This window comes from Biomphalaria glabrata, chromosome 5, assembly GCF_947242115.1.
Source record: "Biomphalaria glabrata chromosome 5, xgBioGlab47.1, whole genome shotgun sequence".
In the NCBI taxonomy this organism is placed as follows: domain Eukaryota; kingdom Metazoa; phylum Mollusca; class Gastropoda; family Planorbidae; genus Biomphalaria; species Biomphalaria glabrata.
Genome location: NC_074715.1, coordinates 23,598,862 through 23,623,728, shown reverse-complemented (window position 1 = coordinate 23,623,728; position 24,867 = coordinate 23,598,862). Strand labels below are relative to the sequence as shown.

The window sequence follows — 24,867 nt, the reverse complement described above, 5'->3', positions numbered from 1 at the left end:
GCTGCCCAGGCCTGAGCAAGCTATTATAGCACAGTGCAGGACAGGCCACTGTCTTGTTGGCTCATATTTCTCGCGGCTATGGCCAAATTTTGATTCACAGTGCCCCCGCTGCGGGGAAGAAGAGGAAACCGTGCCTCATATTCTGTTTGACTGCCCCAGACTTGCTGATCTCCATCTCGACAGGACTGGGAAACCCAAAATTCTCGACCTGTATGGTGACATTTATGCACTACGCAAGACAGCAGGGTTTCTGTCCAGGGCTTTTGCAAGAGAGGATTTGAGCCTCTCAAGCCCTCACTCTAATGGAGTTTGATGATGATGATGATGATTATTTCATTTCTGAACAAGTATGTAGAGAGGAGGGGAACACTATAATAACATGTCCAAAATATTAAAAAGTATTGTAAATAAACATATATAATTATTAGATGAAATGAGAGCTTAAAAACAAAGCCTGGACAACACAATTACACAATAACTAAGAAACAAAATTTAATTGGGGATGAAATGACCGGGGATGAAATGACCAAGGATGAATTGACCAGGGATGAAGTGACCGGGGATGAAATGACCAATCACCATATATATAGGCATGTATACTTTAGAGAGAAAAACATTTAGAATCTCTGTTATACACCAGACTGACAAAAAAAAATCACATTCATTGATTTAAAAAGTAATCTTTTTTTTTTAGATATTAGAGCTTTTAACCAAGCCATTAATTGACTTTCTCCTAATGTAATCAGCTATTTTGATTTCAACACTAAAAATCCTTGATATTTCTTCACATAAGTAAGGCTTGTAACAATAGAACTGATTGATCTAATGACTCGTATATTTTTTCCTTGACCTTCTGATCAATACAATTAATCTGTATAACAAGAATATTTGTATACTTAAGTTTACCAATTTTATCTCCTCTTATAAAATACAGACATTACTTCAAAAAAGTAGATGATTATGTCCTATGCATGTCCCTAGGTCATGCATGTTAATCAATGACTTATGCCAAGTCACTGGTTTTCCTGGCTGACTCAGGCAACCAAGTCAAAGCTATAATAGCACTAAGGAAGAAGGAGTACTTGTACCAATTTCTCTTAGCATATGGAACAATGAATGTGCCTTTATCTTTGTGTCTTTCTAAGTATTTTATTAGGTTTTGTTTTTGTATTTGAAGATTATGATTCAGTGTTTTATGTAGGCTATATTGCTACTTTACTTTTAAGTCTTCTATCCTGAAAGGTATCTAAATTTAATGATTTTTACAAAAATTAAGGGGAGGTATCCCTAGAGAAAATTGAGTTTTAGGTCTAGGATATCGATTTTTAACTAATAACATAATTAAGTAGATCAATCATTTTTCTTTACATTACAATCATTTTTATTGCTTAAATCTGTGTCTAAAACATGTTTTTAAAATGTTTTTGTAAGGTCTATGAGACAAAATCTTAATAAAATTTATACTTTAAACTCATTTTTCTCAAAATGTTAGTTTTTGCACATGTCATTGTGCTTTACTAAGAATTTCTCCTAAACTACTTGATAGATTTTGATGAAATTTGAAACACTTCTTAAGGACATCATTAACTTTACTTGTACAATGATTTTTTTTCAATATTCATTTACTTTTTTATAAAAAGAATTTTTAATTAATATTTATCCTGTTTTTTTAGGTCTAAAAAATACTAAAAATTCAAAAATTTGTAAAAAATTTAACATACTTAAATCTTTAATTGTGACGTTGTATCAATTTAGAGAGTCCTTTTTTCTTATCTTTTAATTCAATTTCATGTATTTCTGATCAATAGTTTTTACAAAATTCAGACTTTTAATTTGTATACAATAAACAATATGGCCGCCGTTACCATGGCAACCGTCATTCAAAAAACTTTTTTTTAGCATTATTTATTTTAGAATATCATTATATGTTACCATAACAAATTTCAAAGGCCTAGCTTCAGAAATAACAAAAATAAGATTTTCAGGGATACCTCCCCTTAACAAACTTCATAAATTTAACACACAAACATTTTGTATTAAATTGTGTCTAAAAGACTAATACTGTTTCACCTTTGAATGATCAATTATGTTTTCTATCATACAATGTTTATTCAATAAAAGAATAGTTGTGAGGTCTTAACTTTAAGAAATGTTAGTAAGAGTAATGTATGTACCCAACAGGATAAAACATGGATGGACAGATGTGAGTATGAATTATAACGACTTAGTGTAAGATATTATAATACATCCAAGCAAAGGCAATAATAAACAGATGAGCAAGTGGTCATTTCATCCCTGGTTACTTCATCCCCGGTCACTTCATCCCTGGTCATTTCATCCCCGGTCACTTCATCCCTGGTCACTTCATCCCCGGTCACTTCATCCCCGGTCATTTCATCCCCTGGTCACTTCATCCCCTGGTCACTTCATCCCCGGTCCTTTCATCCCCAATTAAATATTTTATATATAAATATGATTATGTAGAATGCTTTTTGACCTTTTATGACTTGTTACTAATGCGTTTATAGTGTTTCCTCTTCCACTTTATTTTCTTAATGAGAAATCTTATATTATATTGTAAATCTGGGTGTGTACTTAGTTATAGTGCTTTTATTGGATGTGGGGATTGTAATATCATAATATTATCCGGATTGAAGGCCAAGGTTTGGTGGAAGTAGTAAAAAATCATTTGCGAGATAGAAGTGCAATTACAATAATTATGACCATGCCGTTGATAACTTATCATCAAAGGCCAAGGTGTGGTGAAAGTACGACTATGTTTCACTTTATTTTATTTTTCAATCGCTCTTTCTTGAAATGGGCACATCATTTTTAGCCTTGAAATAAGGTTTTATTTTTTTCTAATAAAGGCGGAGTTCACCCAACCTCGTGATATGTCGCCTGTATAAGTTTTGCTTTAATTCCTTTTAAACATTAACGTGTTACAATTTTGTCATTTAAATAAAAAATGAATACATTAAATATTGCTCCTTTCATGATTTTTAAAATTACAATTTGTTAGATAAAAATGATCAGATGATGAAAATATCAGGGGATGAAATGACCGGGGATGAAGTGACCAGGGGATGAAATGACTGTGGATGAAGTGACCAGGGGATGAAGTGACCAGGGGATGAAGTGACCAGGGGATGAAGTGACCAGGACATGAAATGACCATGGATGAAGTGACCGGGGATGAAATGACCAGGGATGAAGTGACCGGGGATGAAATGACCGGGAACCGTCCACCAGTATTCATGGGCAGAGAAATGTAGAAGCCAATGTGACTGTGAATATAAGATAGTGTGAGGCAGTCTGATATACATAAGATTACAATCATTGGCAGAAACATCCATAAGCAGATGTGAGTGTGAGCTAGTTCAACAAACATCAGTACTCTACTTACAGGCAACGATAGGAAAGCGTTAAAAAACTCCACAAATAGTGGGTCATGAACCAAATATTCCTCCTGGAAAAATACAAGTACAAAAAAAAAACAGTTTTGACAAAGTATTCCTAAAGACATTTAAATAAATCATACATACTAGTATAATACAACAAATTTTTCTTAAACCTTTGTGTAACAAGTTTATTCTAACCAATGTTTAAAACAAGTTTATATGTACATTGCATGGAGACTAGACATTAGAAACTATAAAGACTTGATATTATGAAGACTAGACAATATGAAGGCTAGATATTATTAAGATTAGATATTATATAAAGACTAGAGTCTATAAATAGCAACAAGCTAAATGTTGCACCTCTATCAAACTAGGTTCATCTCTATCAAACTAGGTTCACTTCAATCAAACTTAATTCAATTCTTATCAAACCAGGTTCACCTATATCAAACTAGGTTCACCTCTTTCAAACCAGGTTCACTTATATCAAACTAGGTTCACTTCAATCAAACTACATTCAATTCTTATCAAACCAGGTTCACCTATATCAAACTAAGTTCACCTCTTTCAAACCAGGTTCACCTATATCAAACTAGGTTCACTTCAATCAAACTACATTCAATTCTTATCAAACCAGGTTCACCTATATCAAACTAGGTTCACTTCAATCAAACTACATTCAACTCTTATCAAACCAGGTTCACCTATATCAAACTAAGTTCACCTCTTTCAAACCAGGTTCACCTATATCAAACTAGGTTCACCTCTTTCAAACCAGGTTCACCTATATCAAACTAGGTTCACCTCTTTCAAACCAGGTTCACCTATATCAAACTAGGTTCACTTCAATCAGACTACATTCAACTCTTATCAAACCAGGTTCACCTATATCAAACTAGGTTCACCTATATCAAACTAGGTTCAACTCTTATCAAACCAGGTTCACCTATATCAAACTAGGTTCACTTCAATCAAACTACATTCAACTCTTATCAAACCAGGTTCACCTATATCAACCTAAATCACCTCTTTCAAATTAGGTTCTTTCAAACAAGGTTCACCTCTTACAAACTAGGTTCACATCTATCAATTAACATGTTAGTTTATTCAATTGGATCTGTCAATTCATAGCATCACAAGATGAACCAAAATTATTCGATGCAAATACACTATACTATCCCAGCATTCTGTAGTTGAACTACTACAACGAAAGAAATCTTATTGTGTTTGATACTGATTTGTTTTGTTAGAACAACTATCACATCTAGATCTATACCTGTGGTGGGGGTGGGGGGATGGCATAGAGACCTACCTGCTACTATTCTAAGTACACAAACCAAATGATAGATCTATGTATGTATCGATTTTATTGACAGCTAGAACTCTTTAAATGGCTAACAAATCAAGACACTATATAGCAAAGATTGATTCCAAGATTCAATGCGTATTGTGTTGATATTAACCAAAGTGTGTTAGGCCTATTCATAAATCAATAGACATGATCTCAATACACCTGGTCAGCTCTGTTAGTCCTAAATGTGTACTCTAGGCGAGATTTTGAAGGGATGTTAGGTTTAGAGAAAAAAATATCATCACCACTTTTGTGTTCAAAGATCGCTAGACAGTTATACATTTGTATTTACTTCTCTGTCCACCTCATCCCCTCCCCCATCAGTTCATTTCAGTTGAAGAAATAGGTTTCGATCATCTATGGATTGGGATATAGAACGTGGTGTGTACATTGCGACAATGATTGAGCAGGGAAGGGATTGGTCAACAAAGGGGGGACAAAAGGGGACGACTGGCAGCCAGTAGCAAGTATGAAAAAGAAGATATTCCTAACGAACTAGTGTCCACGTGACGCTAAGACACGCTGTCACTAACCACAAGACTTAACAAAGTTAGAGCTCGCCCACCCCACTAGTTCCCACCCATGATTTACTGAGTCGAGCACTACTGAAAACAGAAATCCTCAATGTACAGTGTACACTACAGTGGTTGGGAAGCAGGATTAGAATAGCGAGACAGAGATGAGTAGCTTCAAAGACAAAGTGAACAAGTCAAATGTGTGCAATATATGTACTTACAACATCATCTTCTTCAATGATTGGTGGATCTAGAGTGAAAGGAACAAAGGTGAATTTAAAAATAATGGGCAATAACAGAGCTTTTATTAACACCATTAATAACAGAATCCTCATTTTTTTTTAACATTTAGCCTACCTGTAGCTACTATAAGTAGGCCTATTATCTGTTGAGACTATCGTAGTATAATACAGTATCCTATCTACAAACATACATGCTACATAAAGCTACTATAACTATAAACATCATCTGTAATGAATATCGTAGTGTAAAACAGTAGCTATCTATCTACAAAATTACATGTTACGTGAAGCTAATACAATGTAACTTCTTATCTTATTAATACAGAAGTTACTTCAAAAAAGAAGATGATTGCGTCCTGCGCGTGTTCCTAAGTCAATCTAGTCTTGCATGTTAAACAATGACTTAAATTATACAAACACACATAGCTACGTGTAGATACTACTAGTACCATCCATAATGACTATCGTAGTGTAAAACAGTACACTATCTACAAACATACATAGCTTCGTGTAGATACTACTAGTACCATCCATAATGACTATCGTAGTGTAAAACAGTACACTATCTACAAACATACATAGCTTCGTGTAGATACTATTATATCATCCATAATGACTATCGTAGTGTAAAACAGTACACTATCTACAAACATACATAGCTTCGTGTAGATACTACTAGTACCATCCATAATGACTATCGAAGTGTAAAGCAGTACACTATCTACAAACATACATAGCTTCGTGTAGATACTATTATATCATCCATAATGACTATCGTAGTGTAAAACAGTACACTATCTACAAACATACATAGCTTCGTGTAGATACTATTATATCATCCATAATGACTATCGAAGTGTAAAACAGTACACTATCTACAAACATACATAGCTTCGTGTAGATACTATTAGTATTTATTATCCATAATGACCATCGTAGTGTTGAACAGTATACTATCTACACCGAAGTGTAAAACAGTACACTATCTACAAACATACATAGCTTCGTGTAGATGCTATTAGTATCATCCATAATGACTATCGAAGTGTAAAACAGTACACTTGAGTACACTAACTACAAAAACATACATTCCTTAAGCATAAGTATTATCAGAAATACAAAAAACTGACCGCTATTAATGACCACAACATTCCAGGGCAATTCTGTAGGCCTGGGCCGTCGTTTGACCACCAACGACATCTGACACCTGGTTGCAGAGCCAAGTTCTATGTCTACATCAGTGCTATCAATTGTCGTGGTCAATAGGGCAGGCTTAATGCCACTTCGCGCAGGAAACAGGCCGCAAGGGTCTGGCCATACCAGGTCTTCAAACCAGAAGTCTTCTTTATAGCTACAAATAAGAACACAACAAACTCGTTTTGAAGTCACCGGGAAACGTTTTCATTTTCTATTCATCTCCACAAGGACAAACAAACAAAAAACTTTGATTGGGTCAATTCTAAACAGAATTAATAAGGAGGCCTGAGTGGTCTACAACAATAGGCTGAGGAGCTGAAATGCCAATCCATTCAAAGGCTGTTAGGGGCTGTGTCTCTCTAGCACCTTCCTACTCAATAACGAGCACTGCAGTCAAGAGGGGACAGGGGCCTAAGGCTGCTGAGGCCCGGCATGTGTGAGAGCTTGACATTGTCACTGAAAGGGGTGTGAATAGCCGTTTCGTTATTTCATTGTTTTACAAAGATTCTATCAACTCGCTCTGTCTGTCTGTCTAGCACAATGTTAGCACAGGTTATTTCTTCCCCTCCCATTGTCGGAGCGAGTTGAAACTTTGCACAATTATTCATAGGCATAGACAAGACATGGATCAATGTAAAAAAAAACTTAAACAATCAGTCAATTAATGACTTAATTTGTTTGATACCATCAAGGGAAATTAATCCTTCAGTATTCACAGAAGTTTTATTCAAGCTGGGGTATGTATGTAGTTGCCTCAGATAATTGTACACGTTATTTCTCCTAGATACATTCTTGGAACAAGTTGACGCTTTAAACAATTATTTATTGTACCTAACAAAACATGAAGCTTTGTAAAAAATAGTCAATTAATTTTTTTTTTTGATATCGAATACGGGAAATAACTTCTACATTATTGAGAGATATAGTTCTAAGCGCGGAGATCTTGCCCTTAGATAAGCTGATTGGGGAAGGGATATCTTTGAGTGACGCCCAATCCCGAAATAAAATAAAAATCCCAATCTTCACCAGGATTTGAACCAGGGACTTATCGGCTCGGAAGCAAAGCGCCACTCAGCCGCCGCGCTTCCCCCCAACTTGAATGAGTAGCTGACATGCAAAGATTTAAAGACAAATGTGGGACAACGTGTTTGTTTGTGTGGAGGAGATCTGCTCATGTCCAAGACAGTTCTAGTAGGCCTACTGGGTACTTTGGCTACACTGTTGTCTTCAAGGAGACATTTCTTTGTGCTTTAGTTTTAGACACCTGCTCTTCTTAGAATGCTGAATGAATGAAGAATCGTGCTCTCAAAACAGTAATTTCAAGTTTGAATTCGAACTCGATCCTTAACGATGGAAGGTGGCGCGGTGGCTGAGTGGTAAAGCGCTTGACTTCCGAGCCGGGGGTCCCGGATTCGAAACCTGGTGAAGAGGAGCATTTTACTTATGGGATCTTCAGGGCACCTCTGAGTCCACCGAGGTCTAATGGGTACCCGACATTAGCTGGGGAAACGTCGTTGTCCTGGCCACATGACACCCTGGTTAACAGATGACCTTAACATCATCTGCCCCATATATCACCTTAAAGAGGCGAGGATGACGTTAGCCTACCAATCGCTAAGATATAAGTACTTGTAAAAAGAAAAGGTTTGACCATTTTATAGTCAGTTTAAAATTGTGACCTAATTCTCTGCTGAAACATGATCTCTCTTTAACGTAGTACATATTCCATAGAAAACAAAAGTAATTAAGGACGACTAATTGATTGACGACTTGGTTGATTGTTTGTATTCATTTCTGTGTTGCCATCGACAATGTTGTGCAAAGTTTCCACTTGACCCGAGAACGAGAGAAATAACTTGTACAAGATTCCTTCCATAACGAATGTGTTAATGTCAGCTTTGTCAAGTGAGAGCCAGCAAACTGTTCAGCCTGACATCGAAACACATTCAGCTTGGGAACATTTCACGCCTATGTTAGTACACCCAATAGGTTCATTAGCCCATTAACATAAACTATTCACGTCCGTTTTTAATTTTTGAGAAACTGGTTTTGGCTAGGATGTAATCATCTTCGACTTGGACATCCCAAACATGTACAACCAATGGTTGAATCAGAGACAAGGGGAGGGGAGCAAGAGAGTTAACAGTGATCAGACTGTAGTTACCAGATCCAAAACAAACTGTACAACCATCATTGAAGAATAACTACGAATTATCTAATGCTAGTTTCAAATTCAATTATAGTTTTAGACATTTTCAGTCTTTTCTGTTTATAGTTCCATTTAAACCATAGTGCCAATATTAAATTTATCACGATAGCCCTTTTTTAGTTGAACAGAGGAATGGTATCAGCGATATAGTCGAATTCAATCTATATAAGTGTGTGTAGAGTGAGTAGAGTGCATAAAATAATTGGTGAAAAACAAAGCCAAAGTTTTCAATATTGACTGAGATCAAAGCATGTCTGTAATATTTCCTGGCAAACACACAGCAAGCAGGAATGGATCAAATTGTGTACAAAAACATCAAACAAATCTCTCAACACTGGAGGAAGTTATGGCACACATTAATCGATACGTTCGAACACGCTGAGGGAAACAGGTAGTCTGACAACATTCTGGCTGTAGGGAAGGCTGGCTAACAACGGGAATAACTCATTGTTCTTTATATACAGTATAGCAGATGATAGACTTCTTTTATTTTCCTGTGTGTTTCTGACTCTAATTACATGATAGAAGCCAGAGCGAACAATGGGCATACTAGGCACCAAGATCTATTTTTAGATTTAAAAAAAAAATAGGGAGTATACATCTATAATATAAGTCCCGTTTGAAATCTCTAGGCTTACCAAGGATAAGGGGTTAAACAAATTTTAAGACAAACTTTAGAAATATCTAATTTTACCACTAGTGTAGAGTTTAGCAAATAGACATAGTTTAGGAATATCTAACGTTACCAATGGTGTGGAGTTAAACACAAATTGAAACATAGTTTAGAAATATCTAAGATGACCACTACCAATGGTGTGTGTCGAGTTCCAACACAACTTTTCACTTTCAACAAACATGATAGTTAATGATATTCAAAATATTTAAAGCTTGTTATACTTAGTGATAAAACTACGTCAAATAGTTCACTGAATTAACGCTCACAATTTATAGAAGTAAACCCTATATGTTATAACACCATACTTCTAACATTCTAAATGTTACAACACCATACTTCTAACATTCTAAATGTTACAACACCATACTTCTAACATTCTAAATGTTATAACACCAAACTTTTAAAATCCTATATGTTATAACACCATACTTCTAACATTCTAAATATTACAACACCATACTTCTAAAATCCTATATGTTACAACACCATACTTCTAACATTCTAAATGTTACAACACCATACTTCTAAAATCCTATATGTTATAACACCATACTTCTAACATTCTAAATGTTACAATACCATACTTCTAAAATCCTATATGTTATAACACCATACTTTTAAAATCCTATATGTTATAACACCATACTTCTAAAATCCTATATGTTATAACACCATACTTCTAAAATCCTATGTTATAACACAATACTTCTAAAATCCTATATGTTACAACACCATACTTCTAAAATCCTATATGTTATAATACCATACTTCTAAAATCCTATATGTTATAACACCATACTTCTAAAATCCTATGTTATAACACAATAGGCCTACTTCTAAAATCCTATATGTTATAATACCATACTTCTAAAATCCTATATGTTATAATACCATACTTCTAAAATCCTATATGTTATAATACCATACTTCTAAAATCCTATATGTTATAATACCATACTTCTAAAATCCTATATGTTATAACACCATACTTCTAAAATCCTATATGTTATAACAGTATACTTGCTGAGCTTCCACACTATTAACAATTCATCGTTTTATCGAGTAAACTCTCCAAGAAATGCTTCAGTGTCAGACCTAGTGCCAAACAACAATCTGTAAGTCCTTGTCGTACCTGTGTCAGTCTCGGTGACACTCAGTGTCAGTGTTTGTTGATTGGCTACCAAGTAGCCTACTAAGTATTTACTAGTGTAATAGCACAACGGCAGCAACTCTTGGCAAGCAGCTAGGAAATAAACCAGTCGATAATGTGAATGCCTGTCTTTGTTCTCTATACTGTACAGACAAAACAAATCGCATAGGTAGATCAAGTTATTTTCATCAAGGATTCAGTTTATTTAGCTCCGTTAAAGTTGAATTAGCTGAAGAACGAACTTAATTAGCTTGATTGTCCGCTCTAAAAAAACTGAAAGATGTTTTTTTTTCCTTTAAATATCCACAAGAAGTCTATATTGTATGTGTAGTCCATGTGTATACGTAGTTTTGTGTATATGAAGTCTAAGTATATATGTAGTCTATCTGTATATTTGTTCTATGTGCATAAAGGTATAATATCAGCGGTTTTCAAACTTTATAGTTCCGCGACCCCTTTAATAAATTCCCTCAACATCAGTTTCGATAATAGGATAGGACTAAGAAACTGTGTGTTTGCTAATGTTTCAAAATGTAAACGTTATGTATAGATCTGATATGACGATGTACACGTACTTTTGTGTTGTTAAAAACTGAACATAGCCAAAGCGTTATTTATTTCTATTTTGTTAAAATAAATGTCTGCTTATAATTAAATGACAAATAAATGAGATTTTATCATTATGAACTGCATTTATTTACTTTTCACTCGCTTATTCGCCATATAAATGTAGCATGCTTTTGTGACAATTTAAAATGAATAACCGTCCCAGTATAAACGACATGGCCACAAAATTGTTGCGACATTGTACAAACAAGCCAACGTTAGTGCGAAGGTTGAGCTGTTTCAGCAGATTAGGAATTATCGGGGAATGACTGTTAACACTGGATCCAGAATTGTGTACCTGACATGGAATAGAAATCATATTTCGCTGCATCGATATAAAGAGTTCAAAAATCTCTTCCTGACCACGAACGTCTTCAAGTTTCACTGTGCATGAGCTTCTGGCAAGTGTAAACGAAATGTCATGTAGTTAGGGAAGGTAGGAGGAAATTTCGTCCGCAAGCATGCGCAAATGTTCGTTCACAGAAATTATCATTGTATTCTATCAGATTCAATGGCATTCTCCTCGTAGAAGGCAGATAAGGTTTGCAATAAGTACAGTGTCTTTTAGTTTCGCCCTTTTTGAAATTATAACACGCTCTGTCTGTCTGGTAAAAAGATTGTATACCTTATTTCTCTGACACCCAATCTGAGATCAAGCTGAAAATTTAGCACAATTATTTCGTTTACCTGACAACACAATAATCAATTTTTTAAAATTAACCAATTAGTTGATTACTTATTGGTAATTTATTATTTTGTTTGGTATCTCGAACAAGGGAAAGAAATTGTACTTGACTGAAGTAGTGGTATAAGCTGAATTAGTCCCCTATAAAGGTCGTCATGTTTAGTCTTAGTGACCACAAGCATGAACTACGACGAGACTATAGAAACAATACATGACTATACAATCTTCTAAGTTCATAAGAACTTCACTAGCAGAGTGGTTACAATGTCGGCTTCAGGAAACATGAGCCATGAGTTCGAATTCAGGTCTTTCCCCTTCCTTTTTTTATTAATGTTTTTTATTGTTAGTCTAGATCTATTACAAATTTAACTGCATTCAATTGATACAACTATGCTTAATATAAGCTTTGATGTTCATTTTGTTAACATTTTTTTTTTATTCTTGTTTTGCTTTTTTTTTTTTTTTTGTCTTTTTTTTCCCGAAACTGAAGTTTCATTTGACAAGATTTTTTTCCAAACAAATCGAAGTATTGTTGCATGTATATTTAACACATTCTTATTTACATGCTGTTGCTATTGAAGTCCTTACGATTACATTGGGTCACACATGTCACATTTTCTCTTTCGTGATCTTCCTGTCTCCAAGCACCACCCTTCTCTTAAAGTGTCCTATACTATCGTACTCTTTTATCATTCCAAACATGCCATATAAGCCTACACACACATTACACAAAAATGTATTTTAGCCAATGCAATACAGCAGGGAACATATTTCAGAGCTGAAACACAGCAGTGAATGCATTTTGGTAAGTGGAACTCAAACAGTTCACAGGAATGTGATCAGTTAAAAAGGCTACAATGTCTTTACATAAATATATGAAAAGATATTTGTTTTAAAGTACACATAGTTGATACAAAATACACAGTTGATAAAAAAATAATCTTGCAAAAGTCATAGCTGGAGAGGATACATGATGAGTCATCAAAAAAAAAAAAACATCAATATCATTCTCTGAGACTTTAATTTTGAAATTTAAAAATAATCGACTTTCAGACCAAATATTGGCAAGAAAAGATAATATGAAAAGACAAGAACAATTGCTGCCCCAGAAATGATGATCCATCAGCACAAACATATATACAAATCAAGCTGAATTTCACCCCATAGTAACATCCTGAAACCAAATAAACCACATACTGTCATTACATCAGTCCAAAGTTATAACCCAGCCAGCCACAATCCAGCAAGAATCTTCTTCGTTTCTGAAGGAACCTATAATGTGTACAGAAGTCAATTTCCAAGACAACATCTAAATGTCACATGGCATAGCAATTACAACAAGTCAATAAAAACTTTGTTAAATTTCTTTGGTTAATAGGTTAAAATGCTAGCAAAATGTGTGTGTCTTATTAGAAATTCTTATCTTATCTTATATAATACAGACGTTACTTCAAAAAAGAAGATGATTACGTCCTACGCGTCATGCATTCAGGCATGCATATTAACCAATGACTTAAATTCTGCCAAGTCACTGGTTTTCCTGGCTAGCTCAGGCAACCCATTCCATGCACTAATAGCACTAGGGAAGAAGGAGTATTTGTACAAATTTGTCCTAGCATATGGGATGAGGAATGTGCCTTTATTTTTGTGTCTTTCTGAGTATTTTATTAAATTATGTTTTTGTATTTGAAGATTATGGTTCAGTGTTTTATGTATAATTGCTACTTAACTTTGAAGTCTTCTATCCTGAAGGCTTTCTAAATTTAGTGATTTAACTAAAGGTGTTACTCTAGTCAAGTGTGAATATTCGTTTGTAATGAATCTCACTGCTCTATTTTGTGTCTGTTCCAGTTTCTTAATGTTTTCTTGAGTTGGGGGGTCCCAAACAGAGGATGCATATTCTATTATTGGCCTAACCAAGGTTAAATAACATTTTAGTTTTATGTTCTTATTTGATTTATAGAAATTTCTTTTAATAAACCCTAATGCTTTGCTTGATTTTTTTATAGTTTCATCAATATGGGGATTCCATGACAGTTTTTCATTTATTATAACACCTAGGTATTTTGTGTTTTTAGTTTGTGTTACTGGTTTACCATGAATAAGATAAGTGGAATTAATTTGTTTTAGCTTTTTTGTTACTCTTAACAACTGACATTTTTCTGGGTGGAAAGACAGGCTCCAATTTGATTCCCATTTCTGTAATTCCTCTAATTATCTTTGTAAAATTTCTGTATCTTGTGTTGTTTTTATTGTTCTATATATTATGCAATTATCTGCGAATAATCTGACTTTTGTTCCTGAACTAATGCAATTTGGTAAATCGTTTATGTAAATTAAAAATAGTAGTGGACCTAAGACTGTTCCTTGAGGTACACCTGAGTTAACTGTTATTGGTGTTGATTTAGAGCCATTTATTATTACAGTTTGTTCTCTCCCTATCAGAAAATCTTTAATCCACTGATGCAATGGACCATCAATGCCAAAATATTTTAATTTTTTAAGCAAACTATGGTGGTGAACTTTATCAAAAGCTTTGGAAAAATCTAGTAAGATAGCATCTATTTGCTCATTGTTATAAATCTAAACCTTTTGAAAAATCATCAATTAGTCCTATTAGTTGTGTTTCACATGATCTATATTTCCTAAAGCCATATTGGTATGGAGTAAGGACATTATGTTTTTCTAAGTGGTTTATGATGTTGTTACATATTATGTTTCTAGGATTTTACATGTGATGCTGGTAAGTGATAATGGTCTGTAATTTCCTGGGTGATTTTTCTCCTTTTTTAAATAGAGGGGTGACATTAGCTTCTTTCCAAATAAACAAAGTCTAGACCATGAGTCAAAAGCAAAAAAAAAATTACATTTTGTTTTTATTCATCTTTAAAAAGCATTAGCCTTAGGATTACTTTTCAAGGGATAACCTAAATCTAGATCTAGACCTAGTAGGCCTATAGATCAACAGAAAATTTTGTGTATTTTGTCACTAAATTGTTTTTGTTTTACAAAATTGTTAGTTTTGATTGCATTAGTAGTCTTGTTGTTTTTGTTTTACGAAATTGTTTGTTTTAATTGCATTACTAGTCTTGTTTTTGTTTTACGAAATTGTTTGTTTTGATTGCATTACTAGTCTTGTTGTTTTTGTTTTACGAAATTGTTTGTTTTGATTGCATTACTAGTCTTGTTGTTTTTGTTTTACGAAATTGTTTGTTTTGATTGCATTACTAGTCTTGTTTTTTTTAATGAATTTGTTTGTTTTGTTTTGATTGCATTACTAGTCTAATAATTACTTTAGTTACTAAACTGAACTTTTTACATTTTCACATAGAACTACTTAAATGAGAATAGATCCTCTGAGACTATATCGCAATTTATGAATGTGATCTTTATAAATAGCCTATTGTATCTAATTTTATATTACTATATATAGATCTAGATCTATATACTATGGCTAGTATATAAAATAATATACTTAGTTACACTTAGTATTATAGTATACTAACAATTATGTCTAGTTGAGTTTATTATACTTTATATTAATTATAATATTATTCAAGTTTTAGTTTACCTTTCAGAAGATTCCTCGTCGTCATCATTGGCTTCTAAGTCAGGTAGAGCAAAAGAGCTCATGTCGATAGGTCCCGCAGAGTCATCAGACTCTCTTGAATCCCGTGAATCTACTTCATATTCAGATTCTGTTTTAGAATCCATTTTCAGATCAATATTAAGTCAATAACGTAAGTATGGTTTCCTCTCTATAGGCTAGTTATAAAAAAAAACTTCGTGTATCCGTTGACTATTTACTTTTTTTTCTTTCCAAATTTAATAATTTTTTAAACTTTGCGTAAGAAGAGGCATTTTAGGACCATGTTAAAATAAGTTATATATAGGTTTGTGTTTAGAACCTATAGATTTTGCTAGACATCATCCCAGCTCACAAATTGTCATAGGCCTATTATTCATATACCCAAAGATGATGAATATCTATATAGATCTATATTTCTATATCTGAGCATATCAAATCATCATCTGTGCTTCACTCTTGTCGTAGGGATGACGTGACAGTTAGCGTAACCAAAATACGAACTAATTAATTTGAACAAGAGGGAACGGGTGAGCCGAGGTCAGTGGATTGTGGAGATCTATTGTTGGCAGCCCATATTCAAATTGAGGTTGTAATAAACACACTAAAAACAATAGTCTCAATGAACACATTGCTCTATTAGTTTTACACTCGTCTCCGTCACTCCAGCATCCTGTTGTGTTTCTGACCCATGTCTACCCAGTGTCCTGACTTACACACTTTCTTCGCTTTCACTCCTCCATGTACAATGAAGGTCAGCTGATCATTTCATTCACAGTCACACACGATACACTACTAGCCACTCAAAACAAGCACACTTACTAGAGGTGACGGGCTGTAAGCAAGTACATCAATGATAAACTTGGCGTAGCCCCTCTGACAGAGGAAAAAAACTAAACAAATGTATTGATTTCATTAATAACTTCAGTCCTGTCATCCACTTAATATACACCATCTCTAGAACTTCCTAGACATCAAGATAGAACTATAACCCAAATATTCTTTACATCTACCCATTGCAACTAGGACAAATTTGTAAAAATACTCCTTCTTACCTAGTGCTATTAGAGCATAGAATGGGTTGCCTAAGCCAGCCAGAAAAAACAATTACTTGGCAGAATTTAAGTCATTGGTTAACATGAATGACTAGATTGACCTAGGAACACGCGTGGGACGCAATCATCTTCTTTTTTTTTTTTTTTTTTGAAGTACCGTCTGTATTTTATAAGATAAGAAGATAAGAGACAGCCATAGCCGTCTACTTCACGCATCATCGCAACAATCACCTTGTAAAGACTTTATCCCCTACTCTCAAACTCTACGTATCTGCCTACTGTGTCGAGAGTGACAATGACTTCTAAAAAAAAATCCACTGAAATGATTCTTGCGTCGCAGTTATACTCCAAGCTGTGTTAAATAAATCTTTATCGCGAATGAAGAATCTCAAAAGAGAAGAAGCCTTTCAGAAAAAAAATTTTTTAGTAGGCCTAATGACCAGATAGGCCTACTTAAACAGTAGGCTATAAAGAGTAAAAATATAGTCAAACTTAAGCCTTTCGACAACCATCGTACTTCAGTGTGAAGGAGCAATTGATAAAGGTTCTCAGCTAAGAACAGTTCTTCGTGGATTTCTTGTTTCATAATCAAACGAACATATGCCAATAATAATGCATTAATTACCAGGCAAGGTTAACTCGTCCAGATTTATAGAGAAACAAGTTGTTAGCAGCTTTCAATGCCATAATTTAAAGGCCTTTGAACTGCAGGCCTTATTGTTGCTTTCATAAATTCTGTTTATGATATCAGATGCAGGTTTGAGTAAAACTGTTTTTTAAAACTTCAATGGCTGCCAAAATGTTTTGCCTATAGGCCTAATGTTCGGTTTCCCGTTGTTGTTGTTGGAGGAGCTGGAATACTTATCGAATGGCCATATGGAGGAAAACTAGAAAAATCCATTGCAACTGGAGAGCTCTCTGACAGTCACAGAGCAGAAAGGGAAGCACTAGCAATAGCTGCTACTATGCTAGCAAATCATCCAAGTTCCCCTCACAGTCAGATTGTCTTTCTAACAGACGCGAAAACAACCCTCCAAAGCCTGCAAAACTCTGATTCCCCTTATATTAAAAACCTCAGAACAGCACTTACAAAGCTCAACAACAACAGCAAAAAAACTGTTATTCAAAGGATACCAGCTCACATACAACTAGCAGGAAATGAGAAGGCTGACACACTCGCCAAGAGAGGGAGAACAAACTCACAAGTAAACTCTGCACTCTATCCAGAAGAAATGAAGAAATTAATTGTAGATAAAATAAATGAGAAATGGACGAGCTCTCATCCAAATCACAAGAAAGATGACGCTTACTATAAGCTATCCCGACAAGACCAACGTCTAATCTTTCGACTCAGGACCGGGCACAACAGAATGCGACAACACATGTTCCGGAAGCTCAAAATTGGAACCAGTGAAATCTGCCCATATGGAGTATCACCAGAAAATGCCGACCACATCCTCCAAAACTGCTCTCTCTACCAAGAGGCCCGTATAAGACATTGGCCCCAAATCACCCCAATAGAAAGAAAACTATATGGAGAGCTCCCTGATTTGGAAACCACTGCGCAGTTCATCTCATGTATTGGTCTAGTCATATGAACACTCCAACATAACAATGAGAACGATGAAGAAGAAGAAGAAGATGCATATGAGTAAAACTGTTTTTTAAAACTTCAATGGCTGCCAAAATGTTTTGCCTATAGGCCTAATGTTCGGTTTCCCGTTGTTGTTGTTTTTTTTTTTTTGTTTTTTTTTGTTGTTAAAAGATATTGTTAGACACTCGCAAACATCTTCTCTTAGTGATGTTCAAGTGAACTTTTTTTTTCTACTGTGGGTCTACTGTATTTATTCTGATTAGATTTATATGATAACCAGGATGTTTTTCCGATGAGTGGATTGGGGCAGAGTAAAAAATTTTCTTTTTTGTGCAGTGACGTAGCTAGATTGGGGGAGTAGGGGGAGTAGGGGGGAGAATTTAAAAATCTCCCCGGACTCCCCTTGAGGGCGGCCCCCAAATGAGTGTTTCGAAATTTTTCAATCCTGCATATTTTCTTCAATTCTTGTAACTTCTTGAAATTGTAACATACTGATTGTTGATATGGTGCGCAAAGGTGCACGCGTTCAATATAATAAAGTATTCATTCTCCGCCATGACACTAATGGTTGTTGTTTGTTTATTGCTGACTGTGAACCTAGATCATAATTAACATGGTGGCAGCGGTATATTAATGATCAGAGGTAATCATTAATCAGTATATAAAGGTTAATTGTTTGCAATAATAAATAGGCAACAATTCAAGGCTACGCCGTGCAATGGCAGCTAGAAATTTCCTTCCTGTACCCGAGCCGCTCGAGGTAGAAGGAAACATGGCCGCTAATTGGCAAAAGTTTCACCGGAGCTGGCGAAACTATGAGTTAGCCATTAAATTGTCGGAAGAATCAGAGGAGGTCAGAGTGGCCACCTTTCTAACAATTATAGGAACAAAAGCGATGGACAGATATGATGGTCTTGAAATTGAGAAGGGAAAAGAAAGAAAGATGGAAGAAATAGTGAACAAATTTGAAAGTTTTTGCATTGGAAAAACGAATGAAACTTATGAGCGCTATGTGTTCAATACGCGTGAACAGCAAGACGGCGAGGACATCGAAAAGTACATAACAAATCTGAGAAGACTAGCAAAAACGTGTTGTTTTGAACGCCTGGAAGATAGCTTGATTAGAGACAGAGTAGTTCTTGGTATTAGACATGAATGCCTCAAAATGAAATTGCTACAAGATAGTAGTCTCACATTGGAAAGGTGCAGAGATATTTGCAGAGCATACGAGACCGCCAACAAACAGTTGAGACAAATACAAGCCGACCCTCCAATCATTGAGAAAGTATCAACACCTTCAAGAACAAACATTCAGAAAGGTAAATGCAGGTATTGTGGAAGGATTCACGAATACATTAAAGAAAAGTGCCCTGCATGGGGTAAAATGTGCCTAGCATGCAAGGGGAGACATCATTTTGCTGTGATGTGCAAAAAGAAAATTCAGCAGGTGTCAGATGATATGTCTAACGATGAAAGACAGCTACAGTCGGACACAAGAGATGATGTCATGATGGTAAAAAATGAATGGGTGATGTCTTTGGAGAACCACAAAACGAAAAGGATGACAGCAGTTATGACAGTAAATGGTCACCGTGTAAGGTTTCAAATGGATAGTGGAGCTGATGTAAATACCATCCAGGAAAAATACGTAAATAAGAATCAGATAGAAAAGGCAACGCAAAGATTACTAATGTGGAATAAGACTGAAATGAGACCCATAGGGAAAGCCACTCTAACGACGAGAAATGAGAAAACTAACGAAACATTTGAGGTGGAATATATAGTTGTACCAAATAATCTAGCATGCCTTCTAGGTCATGAAACTTTAACAAGAATGAAGTTAATCAAAGTCAATAAAGATAGGTTCATAGCATCAGTAGTGAATAACCAAGAAGAAGACTGTAGTCCAAAGTTTACTGGTGATTTGGGTGACTTAGGAGAAGTGTCTTTAAAGATTGATAGCAGCATTAAGCCCAAGGTTCTGCCGTGTAGAAAGATCCCTATTGCTTTACAAGAAAGAGTTAAGGAGGAGTTAAAGACCCTAGTGCAGAGAGGAATCATAGAACCAGTGATAGAGCCTACAGAGTGGGTGAGTCAGATGGCAATTGTGGAAAAAGCTAATGGAAAAATTAGGATCTGCATAGATCCACAAGCCCTGAATAAAGTTTTACTAAGGGAATTCTATAATCTTGCTACTTTAGATGACATATTGGCAGATTTGAACGATGCCAAAATATTCAGCAAATTGGATGTGCAAGAAGCTTTCTGGCATGTCAGACTAGACACAGCGTCATCTAATTTGACAGCAATGATAACCCCTTTTGGTAGATACAAATGGAAACGATTACCATTTGGACTGAAAGTGAGTTCAGAAATTTTTCAGAGACGATTAAATCTAGCACTAGAAGGACTGAAATGCTGTTTCAATTACGTTGATGATATTATAGTGGTAGGAAGAGGAAGAACGAAAGAAGAAGCACTCAGAAATCATGATATTAACCTAAGAGAGCTGATGAAGAGATGTCAAGAAAAGAAGATTAAACTGAACCACGAAAAGTCTGTTTTTAGAACAGCTGAGATTAATTTTTTGGGTCATATTATTACAGAAGCAGGAATAAAACCAGACCCGAACAAAGTATCTGCGAGTTTGAGTTTGAATGCTCCAAAAGATATTTCATCAGTCCGAAGATTCTGTGGCATGGTTCAATATCTGGCAAGATTTGTTCCAGACTTGTCGACAGATTTACAGCCCATAACAGAGTTGATCAGAAAGAACACACCATTTGTTTGGTCTGATCAATGCACACGAGCTTTCAACAAGATAAAACAGAAAATATCGACTCATGGCACATTGATATATTTTGACCCTAACAAAGAGCTTACATTACAAGCAGATAGTAGCCAAAATGGGTTAGGAGCAGCGTTATTACAAGATGGCAGTCCAATAGCATATGCTTCTAGATCATTAACTGATACTCAGAAAAGATGGGCACAGATTGAAAAAGAATTGTTAGCAGTGGTTGTTGGTTTGGAACGTTTTGACCAGTATACGTATGGCAGGACAGTTATAGTTCAGAATGACCATAAACCACTGGAAAACATCCTTCAAAAACCACTCAGTTCTGCTCCGAGAAGGCTACAAAGTCTAATGATGCGTCTTTATCGTTACGATATCCAGTTTCAATATGTCAAAGGCAAAAATTTGTTCATAGCTGATACTTTGAGTAGAGACCCATCAGAGGAAAAGAGTGATATCCCTGATGTTTGTGTCAATACAGTCGGACTGGCAATACCAGATGCAGTGCTGGAGAAAGTCAGAATCGAGACAGAGAAAGATAGAACAATGCAAACACTTATTCAGTATATCCTAAATGGATGGCCAGACAAACATAATAGTTTACCTGAACTCAAACAATATTTTTCACTAAGAGACATGTTAACATACGAAGACGGACTCCTGTTGAAAGGAGAACAAATAATCATACCGATATCACTTCGCAAGGAAATAGAAGAAAAACTCCATGCAGCACATCTGGGAGTAGACTCAATGAAAAGAAGAGCAAAAGAAACAGTTTTCTGGCCTGGATTATCAGCTCGAATACAGGAAATAGCCAACTCATGCTACAGTTGTCAGAAAAATAAACCAGCAAACCAGAGAGAAGAATTAATACATCACGAAATAGGTTCTAATCCGTGGGACAAGATTGGAATTGATTTATTTCAAATGTGTGACCAACAATATCTAGCCATAGTGGACTATTATTCAAATTTCATAGAGGTAGAAAACATGCAGTTGACAACAACACACGCAATTATAAAGAAACTGAAAGTTTTATTTGCAAGATATGGGGTGCCCAAAGTTTGTATATCTGATAGCGGACCTCAGTTCACATCGGAATATTTTTCCAAATTTATGATGGAATGGGGAGTGACTCATTTGAAATCTTCTCCAGGACACCATCAATCCAATGGAAAGGCTGAGTCAGCAGTTAAAATTTTGAAGAACATAATGAAGAAATCTAGAGAATCAAAGTCAGATGCTTATGAAGCTCTTCTGGAATTTAGAAATACTCCAAGGCAAGACACAAATCTAAGCCCAGTTCAGATGTTTTTTGGTCGGATGACTCGAACACTGATACCAAACAAAAGGAGTAACATTAAGATTTCTACATGTCAAGAGAACATTATGAGAAGGAAAGAAAAACGTCAGATGAGTGTAAAAACATCTTATGATAAGAGGTCAAGAAATTTAAGTCAGCTGAAAACTGGACAGATGGTCTATTTCCAATCTCCTAATGACCCTACATGGAGACGTGGAAGAATCCAGTCTCAAGTCAATCAGAGAGCTTACATTATTCGAGGTGACAATGGTGCAGTGTACCAAAGAAACAGAGTGCATATTAACCCGAACAGAGAAACAGAAGAAGATATATTTCCCGATACTGATAACAACATACAGGACAATAGAACTCAGGATCAACACGTTTGCCACTCATCAACTCATCATTCCCTGCGACCAAGAGATCAGTTGAAGAAACCGACAAGATTCAATGACTATGTGTCTTAATGAACTATTGAATGTTGATTTTTAAATGTGATATGTTTCATATTGATTGAAGCGTATACATGTATGTTACGTTTAGTTGTTTATGTTGTGGGTTTTTTTTTTCTATGATACTCCCCGAAATGTTTTATTTTTTTTTATTTTTTTTTTAAAGAAAAGGGGATGTTGATATGGTGCGCAAAGGTGCACGCGTTCAATATAATAAAGTATTCATTCTCCGCCATGACACTAATGGTTGTTGTTTGTTTATTGCTGACTGTGAACCTAGATCATAATTAACACTGATATAAAGACTAATAAAGAGGAGGATTCGATTTGGTTATGTTTACATCCAACAAAAGGGAAACAGGGCTATAATCTATCTATATATATAATTCTCTTCATGGCTCAACAGTTTGGACACCAAGAAGTAAAGGAAAGATGACTCTTTTATTTCTAAAAGTCGGAATAGAGTTATCTCACGTAACTTAAGCGCTAAAAAAAAAAGAGGATGACGTGTTTTGTTTTTTTTTATGGCGCTGACGATTGGCGTTTTCCATATTGAATAACACCCCAAAATGACAATTTTTGTCTATATATTTCAGGAGATTTTTATGAGTTTTCAAAAGATTTTAATAATTTCGGAGATTTTTAGGACTTTTTCGTATATTTTGCAATTTCGGGAGATTCCCAGGAACTCCAGGTAAATCAGGAGGCGCGGGAAATCTGTTATAAGTTATAAAATGGTTTAATTTTATTATTTACACCAAGAATTAGCGTGGGTCCTATGAAAGTGCGGGTTCCACTGCGGTCGCATAGGTTGCAGTGGCATAAGGCCGGCCCTGCAAAATAGCGGCGTATGCTACGTCATGGCGCTGGCGGATCCAGCCCCCCCCCCCCCCCCACTCGTCGGACAATTTTTTAAGAAATCACACAATTTGTATACGAATTTATTAGTTACGTTAATAATATATACTAATTATTTATATTCCAAACTATTTTTAGACAATTTATTTGTAGAAATCACATGCAGCTTGTTAATTAACAGAATCAATTAATTATCTATATGATTAAAACATGTTATTGATATTTTAACCGATCTTTATATTGTGTCGTTTCCCTGTTAGCCGATAGTGTGAGTTGGGGGGGGGGGGAAGGGGGCGGATACATGTATTGCTCTTCCCACCTAAACCCTTTGAGGGGGGGATCCTATTTTCATTTAGAAATCATAGTTTGTGAACAAAATTAGTTATATTATTATACATTTTTTTTATTGTGTCACTACACTTCTGATATCTAATCCGATTCGGCGAGATGGTTGGGGGGGGGGGGGCAATTGCTTCTACTGCCCTCTGAGTGGGAGGGGCAGTCCTATTTTTATGGAGAAATCATTGTTTGTGAACAAAATTAGTTGAATATCTATATAATTTAAGCTACATATTGATGTTTTAACCCATTTGTATACTATGTCGCACACACATTCTGATCTCAAATTTTATCATTAGTTACATGATTAGTAGGCTAAATATGAAATGAAAAAGGGTTGTAGGCCTACCAGATGGGAGGGGCGATACATGCAATCGCCTTCCGCCTATCGACAAACCAATACTTTTTCTTTTTGTATTTTAGTTAAGAAATTACAAAAAAATTTTTAAAAATTGTCACTAATATAATTTATATATTTGCTATAAATTAAATTCTTATTAAAAATTGAGATGAGTTCTGAACCCAAATATTATTTTCCTAATCACCTTTTTCCAACCTTTACTCATACTGATATTTTTCTATTGTATAAAGTAGGCTATAAATAAATTTGGGACTATATCTCACAAAATATGCTTGAATCCTAAAAATGGAAAAAAAAATTTGAGTAGAATCTAGATCTAATTGGTTTTCTCAATTTTGACACATGACTTCCATGTCTCACATGCATATGTAGCAGTTGGAATGACGATTGTGTTGAGAAGGTGTATTTTTGTCTCGAGTCCAATGGCTTGGCTAGTCCAAATAGGCTGCAGCCTTTGGAAAATGCTCCCTGCCTTTCCTATTCGGCA

At 35.3% G+C, this 24,867-nt stretch overlaps 1 protein-coding gene across 10 annotated transcripts in view; it reads right to left on the bottom strand.

The window, feature by feature from the left end:
• The window catches only part of LOC106065448 (regulator of G-protein signaling 22-like), a 49,387-nt gene extending 33,549 nt beyond the window's left edge, over nt 1-15,838 (bottom strand). For 2 of the 10 annotated variants that reach the window (XR_008777818.1, XM_013224272.2), the window contains exons 1-4: nt 15,607-15,838; nt 6,643-6,863; nt 5,492-5,520; nt 3,407-3,469 (exon numbers count right to left, since the gene is read on the bottom strand). Coding sequence is in view for 9 of the 10 variants with exons in the window: in XM_013224272.2 (XP_013079726.2) it covers nt 3,407-3,469; nt 5,492-5,520; nt 6,643-6,863; nt 15,607-15,749 (456 nt within the window). In the remaining variant the exon portion in view is untranslated. Of the gene's footprint in view, nt 1-3,406; nt 3,470-5,491; nt 5,521-6,642; nt 6,864-10,054; nt 10,075-10,116; nt 10,134-10,552; nt 10,917-15,606 lie in introns of those variants that run through there. The other 8 variants (XM_013224273.2, XM_013224276.2, XM_013224277.2 and 5 more) reach the window with 8 other exon arrangements.
• Nucleotides 15,839-24,867: the final 9,029 nt, after the last annotated feature.